Source organism: Macaca mulatta, chromosome 13 (genome assembly GCF_049350105.2).
Source record: "Macaca mulatta isolate MMU2019108-1 chromosome 13, T2T-MMU8v2.0, whole genome shotgun sequence".
NCBI lineage: Eukaryota > Metazoa > Chordata > Mammalia > Primates > Cercopithecidae > Macaca > Macaca mulatta.
The window spans coordinates 23875895-23895627 of record NC_133418.1 but is presented as its reverse complement, the minus strand read 5'-3'; the positions used below and the strand labels follow the sequence as shown (position 1 = coordinate 23895627).

At 44.2% G+C, this 19733-nt stretch overlaps 1 pseudogene and 1 gene segment (V, D, J or C); both read right to left on the bottom strand.

Annotated features, from left to right (window-relative positions):
* Positions 1–4714: 4714 nt before the first annotated feature.
* On the bottom strand, positions 4715–5309 carry LOC701600 (immunoglobulin kappa variable 1-39-like). The segment is given in 2 exon segments: positions 4715–5076; positions 5201–5309. Coding segments are annotated over 2 exon segments (402 nt in total).
* A 3078-nt stretch (positions 5310–8387) lies between these two features.
* On the bottom strand, positions 8388–10605 carry LOC114669794 (general transcription factor IIF subunit 1-like; annotated as a pseudogene).
* Positions 10606–19733: the final 9128 nt, after the last annotated feature.

The window sequence follows — 19733 nt, the reverse complement described above, 5'->3', positions numbered from 1 at the left end:
TACTTCTGCTCCCAAGATGGCACCTTGTGGCTGAATCATCACATAATGAAGGTGGGAGGGCCAAAGGGGTAACTCTATGTGAAGCCACTTTTATTAGACATTAATTTTATTCTTGAATTCAGAGCCCTCACAACCTAATCACCCAAAAGGTCCAACTTCTAATACTGTTGCCCTGAAAACGCACTTTGAATGGGAACTTTGGAGGGGACACAAAAAAATCAGATCATAGCAGTAATTTAGTAGAAAAAAATATAATAACTCAAATATATTGGATCAATTAGATATCCATATTAAATCAAAATAAATCTTAGCCTGTATATTTTACCTATACATGGATACAAATATTAATTCCTAATGAATCATAACCTGAAATGTAAAAGTCAAAAATATGAAGCTTTTTAAAAATAGCATGAAAAGGTATTTCATGAGTATACATGTAAAAACAGATTTCATAAAGAAGATACACAAATCTCTAGGCACAAAAAAAAAATTAATCAACTGGTTCTTCCTTGAAAACTCAAAAAGCCAGAATGGTTTCTTTCCTCCAAATGACTGCATCACCTCTCCACCAAGGGTTCAGAATTGGGCTGGACATGAGATTGCCGAAATGACAGAAATAGGAATAGTAATAAAGTTAATTGAGCTACAGGAGTATTTTGTAACCCAATTCAAGAAAGCTAACAATAATAAAAAATCATTTCAGGAACAGACAAAATAGCCAGTAGAGAGAAGCACATAACCAGCATGATAGATCTGAAAAACACACTACAGGAATTTCATAATGCAATCACAAGTATTAACAGCACAATAGACCAAATGGGGAAAAGAATCTCAGCACTTGAACACTGACTTTCTGAGATAAGACGGGCAGGCAGGAGGAGAGAAAATATAATGAAAAGGAATTAACGAAACCCCCAAGAGATATTGGATTATATAAAGAGAACCATTCTATGACTGATTGGTATACCTGAAACAGATGAGGCAAACGAAGCAAACTTGGAAAACGTATTTCTGGATATCATCTATGAGAATTTCCCCAACTTATCTAGAGAGGCCAAAATTCAAATTCAGGAAATTCGGAGAACCCCAGTAAGCTGTTCCACAAGAAGATCATTCCCAAGACACATCTTCAGATTCTCCAAGGTAGGAATGAAAGAAAAAATGTAAAGGCACCTGGAGAGAAAGGCCCGCTCACCTACACAGAAAACCCATCAGACCAACAGTGGATCTCTCAGCAGAAATCCTACAAACTGGAAGAGATTGTGGGTCAATATTCAACATTCTCAAAGAAAAAAAAAAGCATTTTGTATCTGGCCAAACTAAGCTTCATAAGTGTGGAGAAATAACGTCATTGTAAGGCAAGCAAATGCTGAGGGAATATGTTACCCCAAAAACTCTCTTACAAGACCTCCTGAAGGAAGTACTAAATACGGAAAGGAGAGACCATTACCAGCCACTATAAAAACACACAGAAGTACTCAGACAAGCGACACAATAAAGCAACCACATAAACAAGTCTGTGAAATAACCAGCTAACATCATGATGACAGGATCAAATCCACACATACTCACACTAGCCTTAGATGTAAATAGGCTAAATGCTCCAAAAAAAGACATGGAGTGAAAAGCTAGAAAAAGAACGAAGACTCTTTGGTATCCTGTTTTCAAGAGACTCATCTCACATGCAATGACATACATATGCTCAAAATAAAGAGATGGAGAAAAATTTACCAAGGAAATGGGAAACGGAAAAAAGCAGTTGTTTCAGTTTCTGACAAGACAGACTTTAAACAAAGATCAAAAAAGACAAAGAAGGGCAAAATCTTCAGGCTCCAGGCAGCTGATGGTGACAGTAAAGTCTGTCTCCAACCCATGACCACTGAACCCCTCTGGGATGCTAGTGGCCCTGCTGGATACACCATAGATGAGAAGCCAGAGAGCCTCCCCAGGTTTCTGCTGATACAAGGCTAAGGAGCTTCCAATGTTCTGACTGCACCCACAGACGAGAGTGTCTCTTTACCCTGAAGACAAAGACAAGGATTCAGACTGCATAAGTCCTCTGGAGGTACCTGAGATTGGAATAAAACAGGAAAGTTTTAAACTTTCCCATATAAACTACATCAAGCGCACCATCCTCATAATATAGCCACAGTCACTGATCTACATTGAATTATAATTACTGTTCTTGCTCAGCAGAGATGTCAGGTCAGAGGAACCAAGAAGGTTGAGAGAGTTTCAATGTAGAGCCATCTCCTTTTCCCCTCACCTGGGAGCTAGAGCACAGGAGGCAGAGAAGCTGAGCTGGGACTTCCATGAGGCTTTCTAGGTCCTAACTGAGCAGCTCTTCCCCTGAGGTCTGACCCAGGCATTTATATGGGCTCTGGACAGCAGCGTGGCTGGGAGGAACATTCAAAGAAGCACGGGAAGATAATGAGCTTCCAGCTGCAGAGACCACCTGCCTCCTCTTCTTTGCACTGAGAAGCCCCTGCCCAGCTGGTCAGGTCAGAAAAGTTATTGGCTCAGCATGGGGGTAGACCTTCTACCCTCTGGACACACAGTTAAATCCCTGTCCTCCTACCTCACCAATCACCTAGGCTAAGACAGATGGTGTTTAGCACAAATCTCTTGAAAGAAAAAATAAAAATCTGTGGTTTATTTTTCTCTTTCTTCCCGCAACATGCCCATTCATCTTCCTTGCTGCATGATTGTACCTGGCTGAAGTCATTGATCAGAAATTCATCTTCCGTACACGCTTTTCCTTTGCAGCTTAGACATCTTTTGTATGAACACTGAAAATGTTCCATTCTTTGGAAGGACTAGTAAAGGACATCACTTCTTTAGGCCAAGCACTGTGGGTTCATGAATGACCACAGCTGCAAAGATAAGCAGACTCCAGGCTCAGACTCATTACTGTGTGATTCCACTCCTTGCAGAGTGATGATGGTGCTGTCCTGCTGGCCAGGAAAAATGGGGATGGCATCTTCTCTTCTCTAGAGCACTCCATTCTGTACAACGCAGCCATTCACCCAGACTCAGACTCTTTTCCCTTTAACAGTTTTGAGAACCTCTCTTCACACCACTGATGGAAACAAGAATCTTATCTGGTGTTTTCTGGTTTTCCGCAGAATTGTGAACAAATAGTTGTGAGTGAGGTTCCCCTGAACAGGCTGAGAAGCTCTTTGAATCACATTCCAATTAAAATTATTAATAACAACTGTGAAAATCTGTTTTCTTTCTTCTCTATATGTCTAAGTAATGTATTCAGTTTTCTTTCTTTGCTAACAAAACTGAAATATCAATTGTCTGACTCCTGATATAATCTGATAAGTTTTGTCTTTTAAATGGAAAGTCAATAAATTTACTATTGTTACAACTTATGTAGTACATATTATACGTCATTACATATGTAGCATAATATAATCAATTAAATACAATAATGTTACGTTATTATTATATGTTTTCAGGAAATACAACCTAAAATATCACTTGAGACAAATTATATGAGTTCTGAGAACTGTAAGTTTCCTTATTTCCTAAAGACTGGGTATGAAAAAGGAATAAAAAAAGGAAAGGGGAACATTGTCCATTTAACAAGCAGTTTAATCCACTCTTTACAGTCCTCCCAGACTTCCAGATATGCAGACTCCTGGGAAGAGTGGCCCCCACTGAGCACCTACTGTTTGCCAGGTACTCCCATTACACTGGAATACAGCAATACAAATAATAGACAATGACCCCTGATCCCATGAAGCTTAAATTCCCCTAGAGCGAGTCAGCCTATCAAGTGTAAAATCATAAGGAAATATATCGTAAGTCAGAAGGTGCTTCTGACAAAAGCGTGCTTCTGACAAAAGCGTGGAGTAGGGTGGAGTCCTATGAACACATGGGGATCATTAAGATGGGAAGCACAGGGTTGGCTTTGGGAGCGAGAGAAGGAGCCCAAGGGTCTGGGGAAACGCATCACCCCTGAGGGAGCAGTGAGAGTAGAGCTCAAGGGCGGGGCAGTGTGAGGCTTGTTTAGGGCAGAACCAGGAAACCAGAGAGTTGAGAGCCTGGTGAGTCAGGTCAGAGCCATGAAAGGGTTTTTATGATTAACAGGGAGGATTCAGGGAAAATGGGGCCAAGTAGGCATTGGAAGGAACTGGCCTTTTACTCTGATCATTCTCTTTGGTTAGGTCTGTTTGGAATAGGACCTTGGCTGCTCAACTGTAAGCAGGTGCCTTAGAAAATCAGACAGGTTCTCCAGGCAGAGAGCATCAGCAGCCCCGGGCTTCCCAGATATGTCTGAGGACCACGTGATTGGCAATTATACCTTCTGAAGTGGTAGATACACTCTGGATTCATGGCAAGATCCAGAGAATCCCTCTTTTTGGCATTTGCATCTTTATTCCCATGCCCCCAATACTTTTAAAGACTGTGGTTTAGACTCTCATTCCTGTTTTTAGAAAAAAAATTCTACTTGGAATTCCAAGAGTGGTGTCTCCTTTACGATATTAATTCCAACTCACACCATAACTCAGACTTCGTAGGTGTAATCATCCCTGTTCTTAATGCAATCAGGAGAGGGTTTGCCATGTCTGTGCTTCTGGGGATGAGGAGAAGGAAAGATAGTTAAGGTATAGAGGAGACTTCATGGCACTTTCTACAGAAACTTCAATGTGTGGATGCAATTTGGGAAATGTTCTCAGCAGATGGAGGCACCAGGAGGAGTAGCTGGGGCAGTGCGGTCTCACACATCTGCTTCCCTGGGGGTTTTTGTTATGGCTTGTAACACTGTGGACGGAGTAGTATAATCCTGTAGACAGTAATAAGTTGCAACATCTTCAGGCTGCAGGCTGCTGATGGTGAGAGTGTAATCTGTCCCAGATCCACTGCCGCTGAACCGAGATGAGACCCCCGTCTGCAAACTGGATGCAGCATAGATCAGGAGTGTAGGGGCTTTCCCTGGTTTCTGCTGATACCAGCTTAACTCCTTGTTAATGCCTTGACTCGCCCGGCAAGTGACGGTGACTCTGTCTCCTACAGATGCAGACAGGGAGGATGGAGACTGGGTCATCTGGATGTCACATCTGGCACCTGAGTTTGGAAACATAAAAACAAACATCTACACAATCAGTCATGCTATATAAAGCCCTCCCCGAAAATCCAGCCAGTACTGAGCACACTGGCTGAGTAAATGCCTAGTGTTCTCCTTCCTTACCTCGGAGCCAGAGCAACAGGAGCCCCAGGAGCTGCACGGGGACCCTCATGTCCATGCTGTGTCCTGTCTGAGACTGACTCCTGCACAGGGTGTGACCAGGCTACAAAAAAGTCTTCAGGGCAGGGAGGGGGCTGTGCTCTGGGAACATGCAAATCAGCAGGGGATGGGGCTGGCTGGGCACAGCTGCAGGCCTGGCTCATCTCAGTAACTCAGCACAGGGGCAGTGTCCCCAGGGTCTCAGGCTGGACCAGGGCAACACAGATTTGCCTTTAATCTGTTTCTTTCTGGGGGTCAATTTGTAACAAAGAACATTTTTTGATAATTGTCAAAGTTTGAAGTACTGCTGAGTACTTGAGGGAGTAATGTATTCCATTGGCGTATGGGGATTATTTAGGAGAAAATTATTCTCTGTAGGAAACTCAAAGTAAAGTTTTGAGTGTGGTATCAGCAGGTCTTCAAAATACTCTGAAAGAGAGGGGGATACTTTGTGGTATAGTTACAACATTTCTGTGAATGTGTAATTGTTCCTTCTTAAAAAAAAGAAGAAAAAAATCAAGATAATGCTAAATATATTTGTAAATATTCTATAATAACCTTAAGCCATTCTTATTATCAGTATAAGGTCAAACAATTCACTGCCGGTGCACAAAGATGGTGCTGTAAGTCCTCAATGTGTGTATCATTTACAGTTCCACATTTATGCAAACCTATAGGCCTCAATAATGCCCAGAAAATATGTGAGTTGCATCTTATTTTTGCTTTGGGGATCTCTATATTATACCTCCTTTTCTGTCATTGAGTATTTTCCCCAGGGTTTATCAGCAGAAAGGGCTGACTAATGGTGCTGGATCTGATTACTTCAAAAAAAAAAAAAAAGTTCCGGCCGGGCACAGTGGCTCACGCCTGTAATCCCAGCACTTTGGAAGGCTGAGGCGGGCGGATCACAAGGTCAGGAGATCGAGACCATCCTTACCTTGTGATGAGGAGACACAGTGAAACCCCGTCTCTACTAAAAATATAAAAAAATTAGCCGGACGTGGTGGCAGGCGTCTGAAGTCCTAGCTACTCGGGAGGCTGAGGCAGGAGAATGGTGTGAACCTGGGAGGAGGAGCTTGCAGTGAGCCGAGATCGTGCCACTGCACTCCAGCCTGGGTGACACAGCAAGACTCCGTCTCAAAAAAAAAAAAAAAAAAGAAGAAGAAAAAACGTTGTTTCTTCCTCCAATTATATGAGCATGGATATAGATAAACTTGAAATTATCTAAGGATCAATTGTCTCCAAAGTAAGAAGATCAATATTATATTTACTAAGTAACAGTCTGAGTGGCACTGCTCACCAGCATGTTCCTGGGGACTCCGGAGCAGCTCCTCTGGAGCCTGAATTTCGTACAGTGAACCCTCTCTCCTAGTAAGGGCAGCTGCTGCTCAGTGCATGTCCCTGCCTTGCACTATCAATGCCACTTTTCTCTTTCACTGTTTAGCAGTAAGTGGGGACATTCTGATCAAGATGCCAGCCTCCTGTCTGATATCCAGGACAGAGAGTCTCCATCTCCTATCAAGCAAATGCCCATGTATATGGAGAAATCACTTGGATTTAGATAAAACTGGACACAGATTTGGACCCATTATATCTCACATCATCTCAGCCTGGTTCAGCAGCAGAGGAAGTGGATCCACCTACATCAGCATCAGTGGGCTGCAGCCTGGGGTTCTGGGGAGTATTACTGATTCATGAGTAGAAGTGGCCAAATGACTCTGGTGTAGCATCTGCACACACCCTCCTGCTGCCCATTTAGGGGCCTGAATTTTAAGGAAACTTGCTTGTGTAGGGTGAAATGTGAAAGTTTGATTTTGCCCTCTAAAGGTTTGCTTAAAATGAATGGACAAAAGACAAGTAATAGGAGAAAAAGGCAAACAATTTATTTAATATGCAGAAGAAAATATCACAGGAGAGAGATACGCAGATAACTCAGTGAGGTCCAGGTGTTTATACATCCTTTATAGGGGAGAGGGACGTGGAGACTGTAGGCAACCTAGGGAGAGTAAGTGGCGTAACATAAAATAAATGGGTCCTTAAAAGAATAGATAATTGACTGGATGAAGTCAATTTCCAATCTCTTTTGAATTTAACTCCTAGTGCATGTTAATATTCCCTGATAGATCAACATTCCCAGGGAAGGTTTTCATGACAATTGGCTTCCTTCTAGAGTAACTGAGGTAGGAAAATAGTCTTTGTCCAATTGATGTTTTCTAAATGCTTTCAGTTTGAAATAGGCACCACACAAATGCAGCATATCTTGAGATGTTGTCTCCCAGATTCCTTCTCTTGCAACTGACCTGCCAGGAAACACCATTCCAGAGGGATGCAGCTCCAGGTAGAAAATACAGGTACTTTTTTCTGGATGGATGCATCAGTGCATGTCTGCATTCAGGCCTTTTGCTTTCACTGTGCTTCTGCTGGTTCCCCATTCCCATCTCTGTCCCTCACTGCTGTCTCTGAGAAAAGCAGCTCTGCCTGCATGCATGGCAGACCACAGGGCTTAGAATGAGCCTTCCCTCGGTCAGTGCTATGGTTTCACTGTGTCCCCTTGAATCTACCTGCTGTTACCTTAATCCCAAAAGCAACAGAATTGAGAGACAGGGCCTAATGGGAAGTGTTTAATCACGAGGGCTCTGCCCTTATGAATAGATATATGCCACTATAAGCAGTGCTTATGTTATGGAAATAAACTGGATTTAGATCTCTCAGTGTAGTATAACCAATTATCTACACTGAGTTTGCAGCAGGAAAAAGGAAGGCATTTATTTGCGGGCATCAAGCAAAGAGGACTGGCAGCTAACGCCTCCATCCTGACCTGCCTGATGGCTTACAGATAAGGGTTTTTTTAAAAGGAGAAATAAACTTCAGGAAATCAGAAGTTACAGGCAAAGTTAGAAATCATTACATGGAGGTTACACTTTGTTTTTGGCCTAAGAGGGCAGGATATCATGAAGCAGTGGGATATCTTACAAGACATCAATAGATCCAAACATTTTCTGATGTGCAATTGGTTTAGAAAAGAAGCTTTGTTTAAAAATTTGGAGTCAGCTTGAAAGAATATTCGCCCTGGCCCATGGATGTGGCTTTTTTTTTTCTGAGACTGAGTCTCACTCTGTCGCCTAGGCTGGAGTGCACTGGCGTCGTCTCGGCTCACAGCAACCTCCACCTCCCAGGTTCAAGTGATTCTCGTGCCTCAGCCTACAGAATAGCTGGGACCACAGGCGCCTGCCACCATGCCTGGATACTTTTTTGTGTGTGTGCCAGGATCTCATTCTGTCACCCAGGCTGGAGTGCAGTGGCACCATCGTAGTTCACTGCAACCTTGAACTGGGCTAAACCTCCCAAGTAGCTGGGACTGCAGGCACTCATCATCATGCCCAACCAAAACTGAAGACTTAATGGACTATGAGGTGGATAAGTCACTGCTGAAGAGAGAAGGGAAGCAGAAGGGAGAACCGTAGAAGTTACCCAGTGAGCAACACAGGTCAGTGTGAGGGAGGCTGAGCTGGGAGAAAGAGGACAATAAGAAGGAGGCCTAACAGGCATCTGAAGAGTCCAGAAGGAAGGGCGCGAGGAGGAGATGGCTTAAACTTTTCCAGAATTGCTAACTACGGGGCCCTGGGAGTCGGGGAGCATGATGGTGAAGGGGCAGTGAGAGCCTGAAGTTCTGGAGGGCAGAGCCCGTGTACTGGACAGAGCCTCACTCCAGGATGGCGAAGGGGCAGTGAGAGCTCGAGTTCTGGAGGGCAGAGCCGTGTGTTGGACAGAGCTTCACTCCTTGAGGGAGAAGTGCATTTTGTCACTGATCATCTTGCGCTCTGGGTTGAGGCACCTGAGGATCTGGGCCAGTAGGTTCACTGTCTGCTCGCTGATCAGCCCTGTCTTCTTGGTCTGGAACTTTTTCAGCAGGTCTTTAGTGGTCATGGGCTTCCCTGGCAAGTAGCAGCGCACAGCATCCTCAGTCACCTGCACGTCGCCGCTGCTGGGTGTTGACTTGCCGGATGGCGGCTAGGGGGTCGACTTCCCGGATAGGCTCTGGGGCACCGCGTCCAGCCCCAACCGCTTGGCTGCAGGCATCTCGCTCACCCGCTTCCCTTGCTCGAGTTGCTGGCAGTCGCCCACAGCTCACCCGCTTCCCTTGCTCGAGTTTGCTGGTAGTCGCCCGCAGGGTGGAGGAGGTGCTGCCGCCCTCTGCGCTGGGCATGCCTGGGCGGCTGTTGCCCCTCCAGCTCCCTCCCGACGGCTTTGGTGGATGGCGTCTTCTTCTTTGCCATGAAGAGGGCCGAGGAGGGCTAGCTGTCAATGTCGCTCTCCTCTGAGCTGTCCGACTCCTAGCTGCTGTCTTTCCTGCGCTTCTTCTCCTGAGGGGTGGGCGCCTTCTTCCTCTTCCTCCTACTCCTTGTCCTCCTCGGGCGACTTCTCCTCCTCACTCTCCTCACTACTGTTGCTCTGCTCATCAACACCCTTGGGCCCCTCCTCCTGCTGGGGCTCCTTGGCCTTGCTCCCAGGCTCATCCTGGGAGCTGCTGGAGCCATCCGACATGTAGTTCACCTCCTGGCCCTCGAGGTCCCCATCACAGCTGTCCTCGAAGGCCTCATCGTCTGAGCCCTTCTTCTTCTTTTTCCTGCCGCCCTCGGCCAGAGGCTCCTTGTTCTTGGCCTTGGGGGCTCTGCCTCCTCCTCACCACTGGCGTGGCTGGTATCGGATGACATCTCCAGGTCGTGGATGCGCAGCTCGCTTGCCTTCCTGCGACCGCGTTTCTCCTTCTCCTCCTCGTTCTCGTCCTCGTCCTGGTCCTGATCCTTGAGCCGCCGCTGCTGCATGATGCTGAAGTGGTTCCGCACCTTGTTCCTCCTCTCCCACTCCTCCTCGGGCTCCTCGGCAGTGAGCGTGCGGTGCCTACCGGGCCAGCAGCATGAAATTCTACCAGTTGTGCACGAGGAAGGCCTCCAAGGCCCCGTCAGGGCACTGGGTGAAGATGTAGTAAGACGTGTTCTCTGTCACCCTCCCTTCTTGATGCCTTTGAACTTCCTGCCCGATTTGCCGTTGACCGGGAGCAGCCAGGGCCGGTCCCCGGGCCAGAACTCCTTGAGGACGATGCGGTACTTCTTCCTCCGAGCCTCCTCCCGAAGCTTGCGGTTGAACTTGCTGCCCGTGCCGATTCAGACATCTCCTCCTCCTGGTAGATTTTCTTGTTGCTCAAGTCCCGCTTCAGCCGAGCCTGATTCCACGTAGCAAAGCTGACTGTATTGGCTGCATTAAAAGCCATGATGTTACATTTTTTTGGTTGTATTCTTGGGAACTCGACCGACGTATTTAGTGACGTTCTGGCTGCTAGGGCTAGGGCCGCCATGGGCAATGGTCAGTGGTTCCCATCTGCTCTGACCCGGGTTCCTTTCGTCTCCTCTGGCTTGCGGGTCCCGCGATTCCGGGGAAGCCGCCGCTCGGTGTCGGATCTCTGTCCCTGAGCGAGGACCCCAACCCTAGGCGCCTCTGGCGCTGGGAAAAGGTAACCCGGATGTGGCTTTCTTAAGGCTCTTCAGGTAGAAATTTAGGACAAAGAACCAGGGTCAGAGTTCAGTGCCCAGTTCCCACTTCTTTGAGATCTATGTGCGGGTAGATCCATTTGGTGGAGGTGTTCTATGTTTCTGAAAAACAAGTCGGAGACATATGCTAAGATATATTCTTTAGTTTGTATAGGGAAAGCAAACATCCCATGATTTTGTCTTCTTTGGCTATTTTTTTTTTGGGGGGGGGGTTATGACTGCCTCCTTGTTTCTCATGTTACTTTTTTATTTCTCAAGGCCAGCTAGGTGCCTGGAATTTCCTTCAAAGGGACCCAAAATTGTCCTTTACTTCCATGCTTGGGAAAGATTCAGTTGCCCCTAAGAAGGGATCCCTGGTCTGTCTCACTTGAGGAAGTGGGCTCTCTCTCTCTCCTTCTTTCTCTCTCTTTCTCTTTTGCTCTTCTGCCATTCATTCCAGGCCATGGCCTTCCTTCCCTTTGAAGGACACAGTGCTCAAAATTCCGTCTTGAAAGCACAGATATTGGATGCAAAACTGCCAGTTCCTTGATTTTCAACTTCTCCAGAAAGGTGAGAAAAATGGTTCCTCTTCTTTATTAAGTTACAGTCTCAGGCATTCTTTTATAATAGTACAAAACAGATTAAGACAGAAAGCCCTCAGTGGGTAATGACAAGAGGAGATGTATACACACCCCAACTCCCTCCCCTCTCAGATGAAATAGCCCAGGGATATTTTCCCCATATTTCTACATGGAGTTCATCTTCAGTGATCCTAAGAGTTAGGTGGCTTGTTGAGGTGACTTTTATTATCCATCTCTGGTCTCTGCCTCACTTTCTGCCTTCCCTCCCAATGTAAATATGCTGCCTGCACAGAAATCCTTCCTGCTGGTGGACACAACCCAAGACACTGAACAAATTCCAGTTCATGAGAGGGCTGTATCTCTTGTGTGAATCCTTATTACTTCTCCCTTTTTGATGAGGAAAAAGAACAGGAAGTACTTAATTCCCTTTTACCAATCTATCTTAGATTTAATTTATACAAAGAAAACTTAGGCAATACCATTCAGGACGTAGGCATGGGCAAAGACTTCATGACTAAAACACCAAAAGCAATTGCAACAAAAGCCAACAATGACAAATGGAATCTAATTAAACTAAAGAGCTTCTGCTCAGCAAAAGAAGCTATCATCAGAGTGAATAGGCAACCTAGAGAATGGGAGAACACTTTTTCAATCTATCCAACTGACAAAGGCCTAATATCCAGAATCTACAATGAACTTAAACAAATTTACAAGAAAAAAAAAAACAACCCCATCAAAAAGTTGGCAAAAGATATAAACAGACACTTCTCAAAAGAAGACATTTATGTGGCCAACAAACATACAAAAGAAAGCTCATCATCACTGGCCATTAGATAAATGCAAATGAAAATCACAGTGAGATACCATGTCACACCACTTAGAATGGCAATCATTAAAAAGTCTGGAAACAACAGATGCTGGTGAGCATGTGGAGAAACAGGAATGCTTTTACACTGTTGGAGGGAGTGTAAATTAGTTCAGCCATTGTGGAAGACAGTGTGTCAATTCCTCAAGGATCTACAATCAGAAATACCATTTGACCCAGCAACCCCATTATGGGTATATACCCAAAGGACTATAAATCATTCTACTCTAAAGACATATGCACACTTATCTTTATTAAAGAACTATGTACAATAGCAAAGACTTTGAACCAACCCAAATGCCCATCAGTGATAGACTGGATAAAGAAAATGTGGCATTTATGCACCATGGAATACTATGCAGCCATAAAAAAGAATGAGTTACTGTCCTTTGCAGGGACATGGATGAAACTGGAAACCACCATCCTCAGCAAACTAACACAGGCATAGAAAACCAAACACTGCATGTTCTCACTTATAAGTGCGAGCTGAACAATGAGAACACATGGACACATGGAGAGGAACATCACACAATGGGGCCTATGGGGGGACAGGGGACAAGGAGAGGGAGAGCTTTAGGAGGAACACCTGATGCATGCAGGGCTTAAAACCTAGTTGACAGGTTGATAGGTGCAGCAAATCACCAAGGCACATGTATACCTAAGGAACAAACCTGCATATTCAGAATATATATCCCATAACTCAAAGTAAACAAACAGACAAAATGTAGTAATTCCTTCCTTGTGACTCACAAAATAAAGCTAAAAATTGATACATACCATGAAGACCACAGTAGAGGCAATGGAGTAAATTTCCGCCACTCTTAAAAGCCACAGGTCAGTGGATCCCCAAGTCCCAAATTATTTCTAGCTTTCTTGCCTCATATATCTGTCCTGTGAGTTTTCATTCAGATTTAGGATTAGACAGTTGTGGAGATGATAAGAGTTAGTTTAGGGACAAATATGCCCCCCCACCCCAAAGATATTCATGTCCTAATATCTGAAATCTAGGAATGTTACTTTATATGTCAAGGAACTTGGCAGATGTGATTAAGTTAAGAAATTTGAGGTCAGGAGAGTATCCTGGATTATCTGGGTCAGACCAATGCAATCACAAGGGTTCTTATAATAGGGAATGCAAGAGGGGCACAGTCAGAAAGGAGGTAGAACAATGGAGAGGGGTGCTGGGGGGAGAAAGGATGGGGTCATGAAGCCAGAAATGTGAGGGTATCTTGTACACAGAAGCATAGTATCTGATTCTCTACCTTGGAACCTCCAGAAAGAATACAGCCCTACTCACTCTGTGATTTTAGTTCAGCGAGACTTCTGACCTCCAGAAATATACAATAATACATTTGTGTTGTGTGAAGCCATTGAGGTCATATTTATTTGTTCCAACAATAATAGGATACTAGTGCAAGAGGAAGAGATGTCTGTTTTCTTCTGCGTGCTTGGTTGCTCTCTGTTCTCCCAAGAAAAGTGAATCTTGTAATCATTTACCATCAATTTTCACAAGAGACAGAATACATCCCATTGTGGGCTGGAAGGGAGGGGGTGGCATAGCACCAGAATGCTCCTAAGAATTCTCCTAAAATGTCTTGGGTCAAATCTCTTGAATGGCTCTTGAACAAGCTGGGTATTTAAGAGCCTAGTGGTCAGCTCTCACGGCACGTGAGGGGAGAAGGGTTTTTTATATATGCATATATATTAGGAGGGCAAATTAAACTTGCAGAACACATTCTGAGAGAGACAGACTGAACCAGAGAGATTTAAAAAGAAATAGAAGATGTAGAAAGTGTCAGAGAAAAGAAAGAAGTGTTCTTGCTCACAAGTCCAAAATAAAATCATTCACAGTTGGTAAAGTCATTGACAGACTTGTGTTTTTTAGAGGAAACTGCAGATAAGGCTAGTTTATGATTAAGGTCAGCATGGTGTGAGGCAGAGGCAACATGGAGCTGTGGAGTCCACACTGTCCCTACAGTGTCTTCACCCTTTTTACAGCCTGTGGGCTCAACCATGGGATGAAAATGGCTGCATGAAAGGAATATAATAAGGGCAGGCAGATTTGGGTGACATACCAGCCACGCACATGCTGATCATGTGACTCTGGGCACACCACCCAGGAGGTCTGGTAATTGGTCTCCTTCCCTGTGAACTAGAGAACTATGTATATCTTGGGGTGCCCTGAGGATTTAACCAGATGATGTACCTTGAAGTATATGTGTGTGAATGTGTAGAGATAAATATACATATATATATATATATGCATATAGAGATATGTATATGTATTTATTTATCAGATAAGTATGTTTGTGTATGTATATATATTAATCTGATAAATATATATAAGTTTAAATACATGTATACATGTATGAAGTTTATACATATATATGCATGAAGCTTAGAGCCACTGCAGTCCTGTAGAGACCATGAGGCATTGAGCCAAGGCAGAAAATCCAATGTGGTAAAGGTGACAAAGCAGAAATGTGGACAGAATCAGGGTCTTTCTTCTTTCACCAAGCTGCTGTTCCAACCCTAAGTACTTCTTCCAAATTCAGAATATATATATATATGTGTATATATATATATATATATATATATGTATCTCCAGTCCCCTTTTTATGCATGCTTGAATATCTTAGAATAGAGTATGTAAGATATTAGCTAAATATCATTTTCAAATCAAATTTTTAAATATTTATTCTACAACTACTAAGTGTTTCACTAAAGGCAATGAAGTTTCCTATACATTATTTTTACCATAAAAATTTCTACCCACCTTTTTATGTGTGGCATTAGAAAGATAATCAAAATGACAGTTGACTACAACACTTTTAGTCTGGCTTGTCCTTGAGCCCCATTTGTGTTACTCTTTGGCTCCAAAGGCTGTGGCCACCAGTCTGAATTCTATGTCCTTTCTTCCCACATGCACAGTGTTTCCCAAGATACACACTCTGGCCTCCTCCATGCTGAGAATCCAGACCCAACCTCCAGCTACTCTGTTTTGAATCCAGCACTCACTGCCTGAAGCTTTCTTTGTAATCCCTTCAAATGCCACCTCTGATAGAAAAGTGACTGGAGCAATCAGAATCTTCATTTCAAAAACCCCGGAAAAAGAAGAGAATCCTGTAAACCTTATGGTGGTGTTGAGGAGATGCATACAATCTCCAGATTTTATGTCTTCTCCAAGTGTTCTTGTCTCTTTCTTGACCACAATTCTAATTTCATGACCTTAATGGAGGGAGGAATTAAGGACAACAAGGGGATATTCATGCTTAAGATATAAAAAGAGAAATAAAGACAAGAAGAGAGCAGAATGTATAAACTCTGTAACGTTGTTGTGCTTTCCCTAGCCATGGACACAGAAGCGCCAAGATGTCAGGGGAGGACATCACTTATTCTGGTTCCTGCTTTTCCTGCCTCTGACATCCACAAACACCCACACACATAATAATGCATTTCTTATTCTAAAGAGCAGGTTCATGACCCAGTAAAGCTCTTTCTCTTAAGTGTCATTTATAGATAAGTTAGGATAATTTTAGAAACAAGTGAAAGAAAGAAAAGCAATGGTTTAAACAATGAGATCATTTCAGAGAGTTGGAGCACTGAGGGTTCGTGCAGCAGCCTGCTGACGCCAGACAGCCTCCGGAATCTTTCTAGATTTCTGCTTTGTTACTTTAGCCACATTGGCATTTCTGTCTGGGGTCAACGCCTTGTGGTCTCAAGAGGGCTGCAGAGGCTCTAAACTTCATGTCCTCTGGTAACTGTCCCGGGAGGAAATGCAGGGCAAAGCTCTTCAACTTCCCTCTTTTATAAGGAATCACCATTTTCTCCAGAAGCCCTGCCCATGCTTCACATGCCTGATATCTCACTGCCGAGCTGATCACATGTGCACCTGAAGGCTCCCATCCCGGGCTGGGAGAGGTTCAGTGTCCTTGTCACACAAAACAGGACAGAGCAAGTGCCCCATGCACTAAAAAAGGAGGGAGTGGCTGCTCTGTAGGTGTCAAAAGCTTTGCCACATTTTAAATTGCACTGTGCCTCTAAGAAAAGTTGTATGAGGAGAAGGCAATCTATGGGCATCTTCAACTGGCAATATTAGAAGAATCCAGGTCCTGCTGATGAAAATAAAGTCAAATTTCAAATTTTCACATGACCTCATCAGCATCAGCAATTGTGAAAATGTAGCCTATGCATTTAACTCAGGGACGGACTCTCAGTTACCAGAATAAATGAGGAAAGGAGACATTTATAATAAGATCTTCAAACCAGGACTAAGGTCAGGCTTGCACTGCCTGAGAGCTGCTGGGCTTTGGCTCTGGGCTGTGGAGGAAGCAGTTGCCCTCCAGAGCAATGGGACTAAGGACCTAGGAGGAACCAAAGGCCCGGCCCATGGTGCTGTCTCAAAGGAGCTTCAGGGAAGGAAACTGTTCACACACTCATAGGTGCTGCGCCACGCAGAGTCTACTGCCGGGGTGAAAGTCTCAGAGACCAGGGCCTTAGGGCTGGGCCTGGGCTCCTGGGTCCGGCTGCTCTTAGCTCTGTCCTCACTGGTCCTCAATGATCAGGACTGTGCTGGAGCCAAAGAGGTCAGTAAATGATCCCAGAGTCCCAGATTCTGTTATAGTTAGAAGGAAAAATTAGCATATGCAAAATAAATAAACATAGAGTTATGTGAATATGCATATGCATATTTGTAACAAACTTGACATATTAATTATATGTAATATTTTAGATGTGTAGTGTATTGATATTTTTGTATATACTATGCATCTAAATTAGGAATAAATATAATATTCAAATTTACATATAAACAGGTATCACTTTAATTGTTGGTATAAGGTACTTTGATCAATTGAGCATGAACAATGAAAACCAACAATGATGTGCCACCCCATGGCCCCTTTCCCACCACAGAGCCCAAGGGTTATAAAGCTGAGGATCCTCCCCAATGTCCCTGCTGGGCCAAGCTCTGATGGCCCAAGCCTGAGAATGCTGAGAGACCCATGGGGGTTCTGAAGTGCTCAGAGGTGCAGGTGCTGGAGAGAGGGGTAGTGGATCTGGACTCCTAGGTGCAGGGACGTTTTATGTTAAGGATCAGTATGGGCACTTCCTCTCCTGGGGCCTCCCATCAGACAGAGCAGCACAGGTGACTCAGTGACTGTGTTCACAGGAAAAAAACACTCCACAGTTCATTGGCAGCCTGCCCTCTGGCTGGAGCGATGTGAGATCTCTGCCCAGCTATTGTGGCTCACAGGACTGCCAGGACTCTATTTAGAATGAACTGCCATTTAAAAAGCTCAGCTGCTGATGGACAGAGACACGTCTGTCCGGGTCCAGGACCCCTGACCCAGGCCTTGTGTACAGGGGCAGCACGAGCCAGCAGGGGCTCAAAGAAGGAGCCGTGTTCAGCTGGTGGCAGACTAGGACACTGCTCATACTCTAGCCAGACATGCAGGTGACAGTGACCCTCCCTCCTGGGACACAGAGAGGGGAGTTGGAGACAGGGTCCATACAATGTCCCCACTGACATCTAAATGGAGACCCAATGTGAACATCACAAAGTATTAACTGCAACAAGTCATTCTTGCAGTTTGAAGTAATTCTAATTAGAAACCAAAGCAGGCTAATTATCTGTTTGTGAAGGAAACATTTGTGTTTAATGCAACCAAACTGAGGATGAAGCCTGAGTCCTTTCTCCTCACCAGAGAGTCAGATAGCAGCTAGAAGAGGAGCAAAGCTGGGCCCCCACATCCACCAGGAGCCTCCTGATGCTGATTCTGCTCAGGTGGAGTGGGGATGGTAGATTACTCGGCTCCCCTTGCCACTCCAAGGTACTCTAGCCCAGATGGCTTAAACAATAGAAATTTATTTTAACATCTTTTGGTGGCTGGAAGTCCAAGATCAAGGTCCAGCAGGGTTCACTTTCTATTGAGAACCTTCTTCTTGGTTCATAGAAAATGATGGAGAGATGGGGATAAGGGTGGGAGCAAGAGAAAAAGAGAGAGACGGGGAAGAAGAGAGCTCTCTGGATTTTATTCTGATAAGAACACTAATTCTGTCGGATGGGGTTTCAAGCTTATGAACTCCTTTTAACCCATCTAGCTCAATTATTTCCTGCAGCTACACTGGTGGTCAGGGTCTGGCTTCCAGTCTCAGAGCACAGAGCACAGATCAGATTCTCCCCACAACTCAGCACCCCGTCAGTCCTTCCACGTTCTCCAGGTCACACATGAGACCCTGTTTTAGCCTTAGGGCTCCCTGTTGACAGTGACACACCATCACCCTTCCATTCCCAGTATTTCTTTGTTCATGGCGCTCTCTGTTTCTCATCGTGGGATTTGTTTGCCCTCGAGGGGCAGATGTTTCACATGGAAACATATATGATTTTTTATTTTGTAATAGTGAAAGCTAATTCATTAATTTACATAAATAATATTTTAAACTGAATTCATGGAATATTTTTAAAACAAAAGGCCAACTGAAGAGCTAAGAGTCTGAAGAGATAAAAAGACAGATTCCTTTCAGAGGAGACGTGTTAGTCACAAATAAAAGTCTGTTTTACAGATGACTTTTGGGCAGTAAATCTCAACAGAAAATAACGACTTCAAATAGGCTGCCAAAATATTCCAAGTTATTTCCAAATAATGTGTAAACACATTTTCAAATTAAAACAAACAAAATGTGAGTTTATCGTGAGATTCACACAGGAAAACATTTCACAAATGTGTGCCTTATGCAAAAGAACATTTATCCCTGATGCAAAGCTCAAGTTTTCTTTGATCTTTAGAAGAGAACAGCTTTTTCTCCACTCTGTTCCACTCTTGCTGCTGAGAATGGGCATCGAGGCAGTGACTGTCAGGAAGGAGGAAGGCTGTGTGCTGAGGGTGGTCATGTCTTCTGCCCACCTGAGTGACCTTATGGAACACAGCCACCCACACCACCAAGGCCACCTGCCTGTTTCTCACTGCCAAGGCACAGACACAGAAACCTTATCTTTATTCCATCTTATTTTGAGGCTTCTTTGTAATTGGCAATTTGATTGTCTTCTGATTCAGCTTGGTATCCACTTTCAGTTTTGGGAATCATTTATTTTTCACCACTTTAAGAGTATAGCCCCTTGGGATATCACCATCATGTAGATTTTGAGCTTGTTCATTTTTTAGGTGTGTCCAACCACGTTGAGTGGGTTTAGAACTTATCCCCTGTCTCACATCAAAGTAGATTCTATAGTGACTAGATGCTATCACATGAAGGCTAACGATGATAATGGTCGCTCAGCTCCTGCTCTTGCTACTCACACTGTGTTGTCTCCCATTGCATTCTGTAATATTCCATATCTTTAAGCTCTGTGTTGCATTTATTAGTACTTCTAAGGAGCATATTAAGTGTCGTGTTTTTTAATTGAAGGCCAATTACCCTTCAAAGAGCCCTTAAAAGAGGTCCTTCAAGGAGGCCTGAAAACTGGAGGTCTAATGATGATAGTCACAGTCTGAGTGTGAATGCCCAAGAACACTGATGTTTGA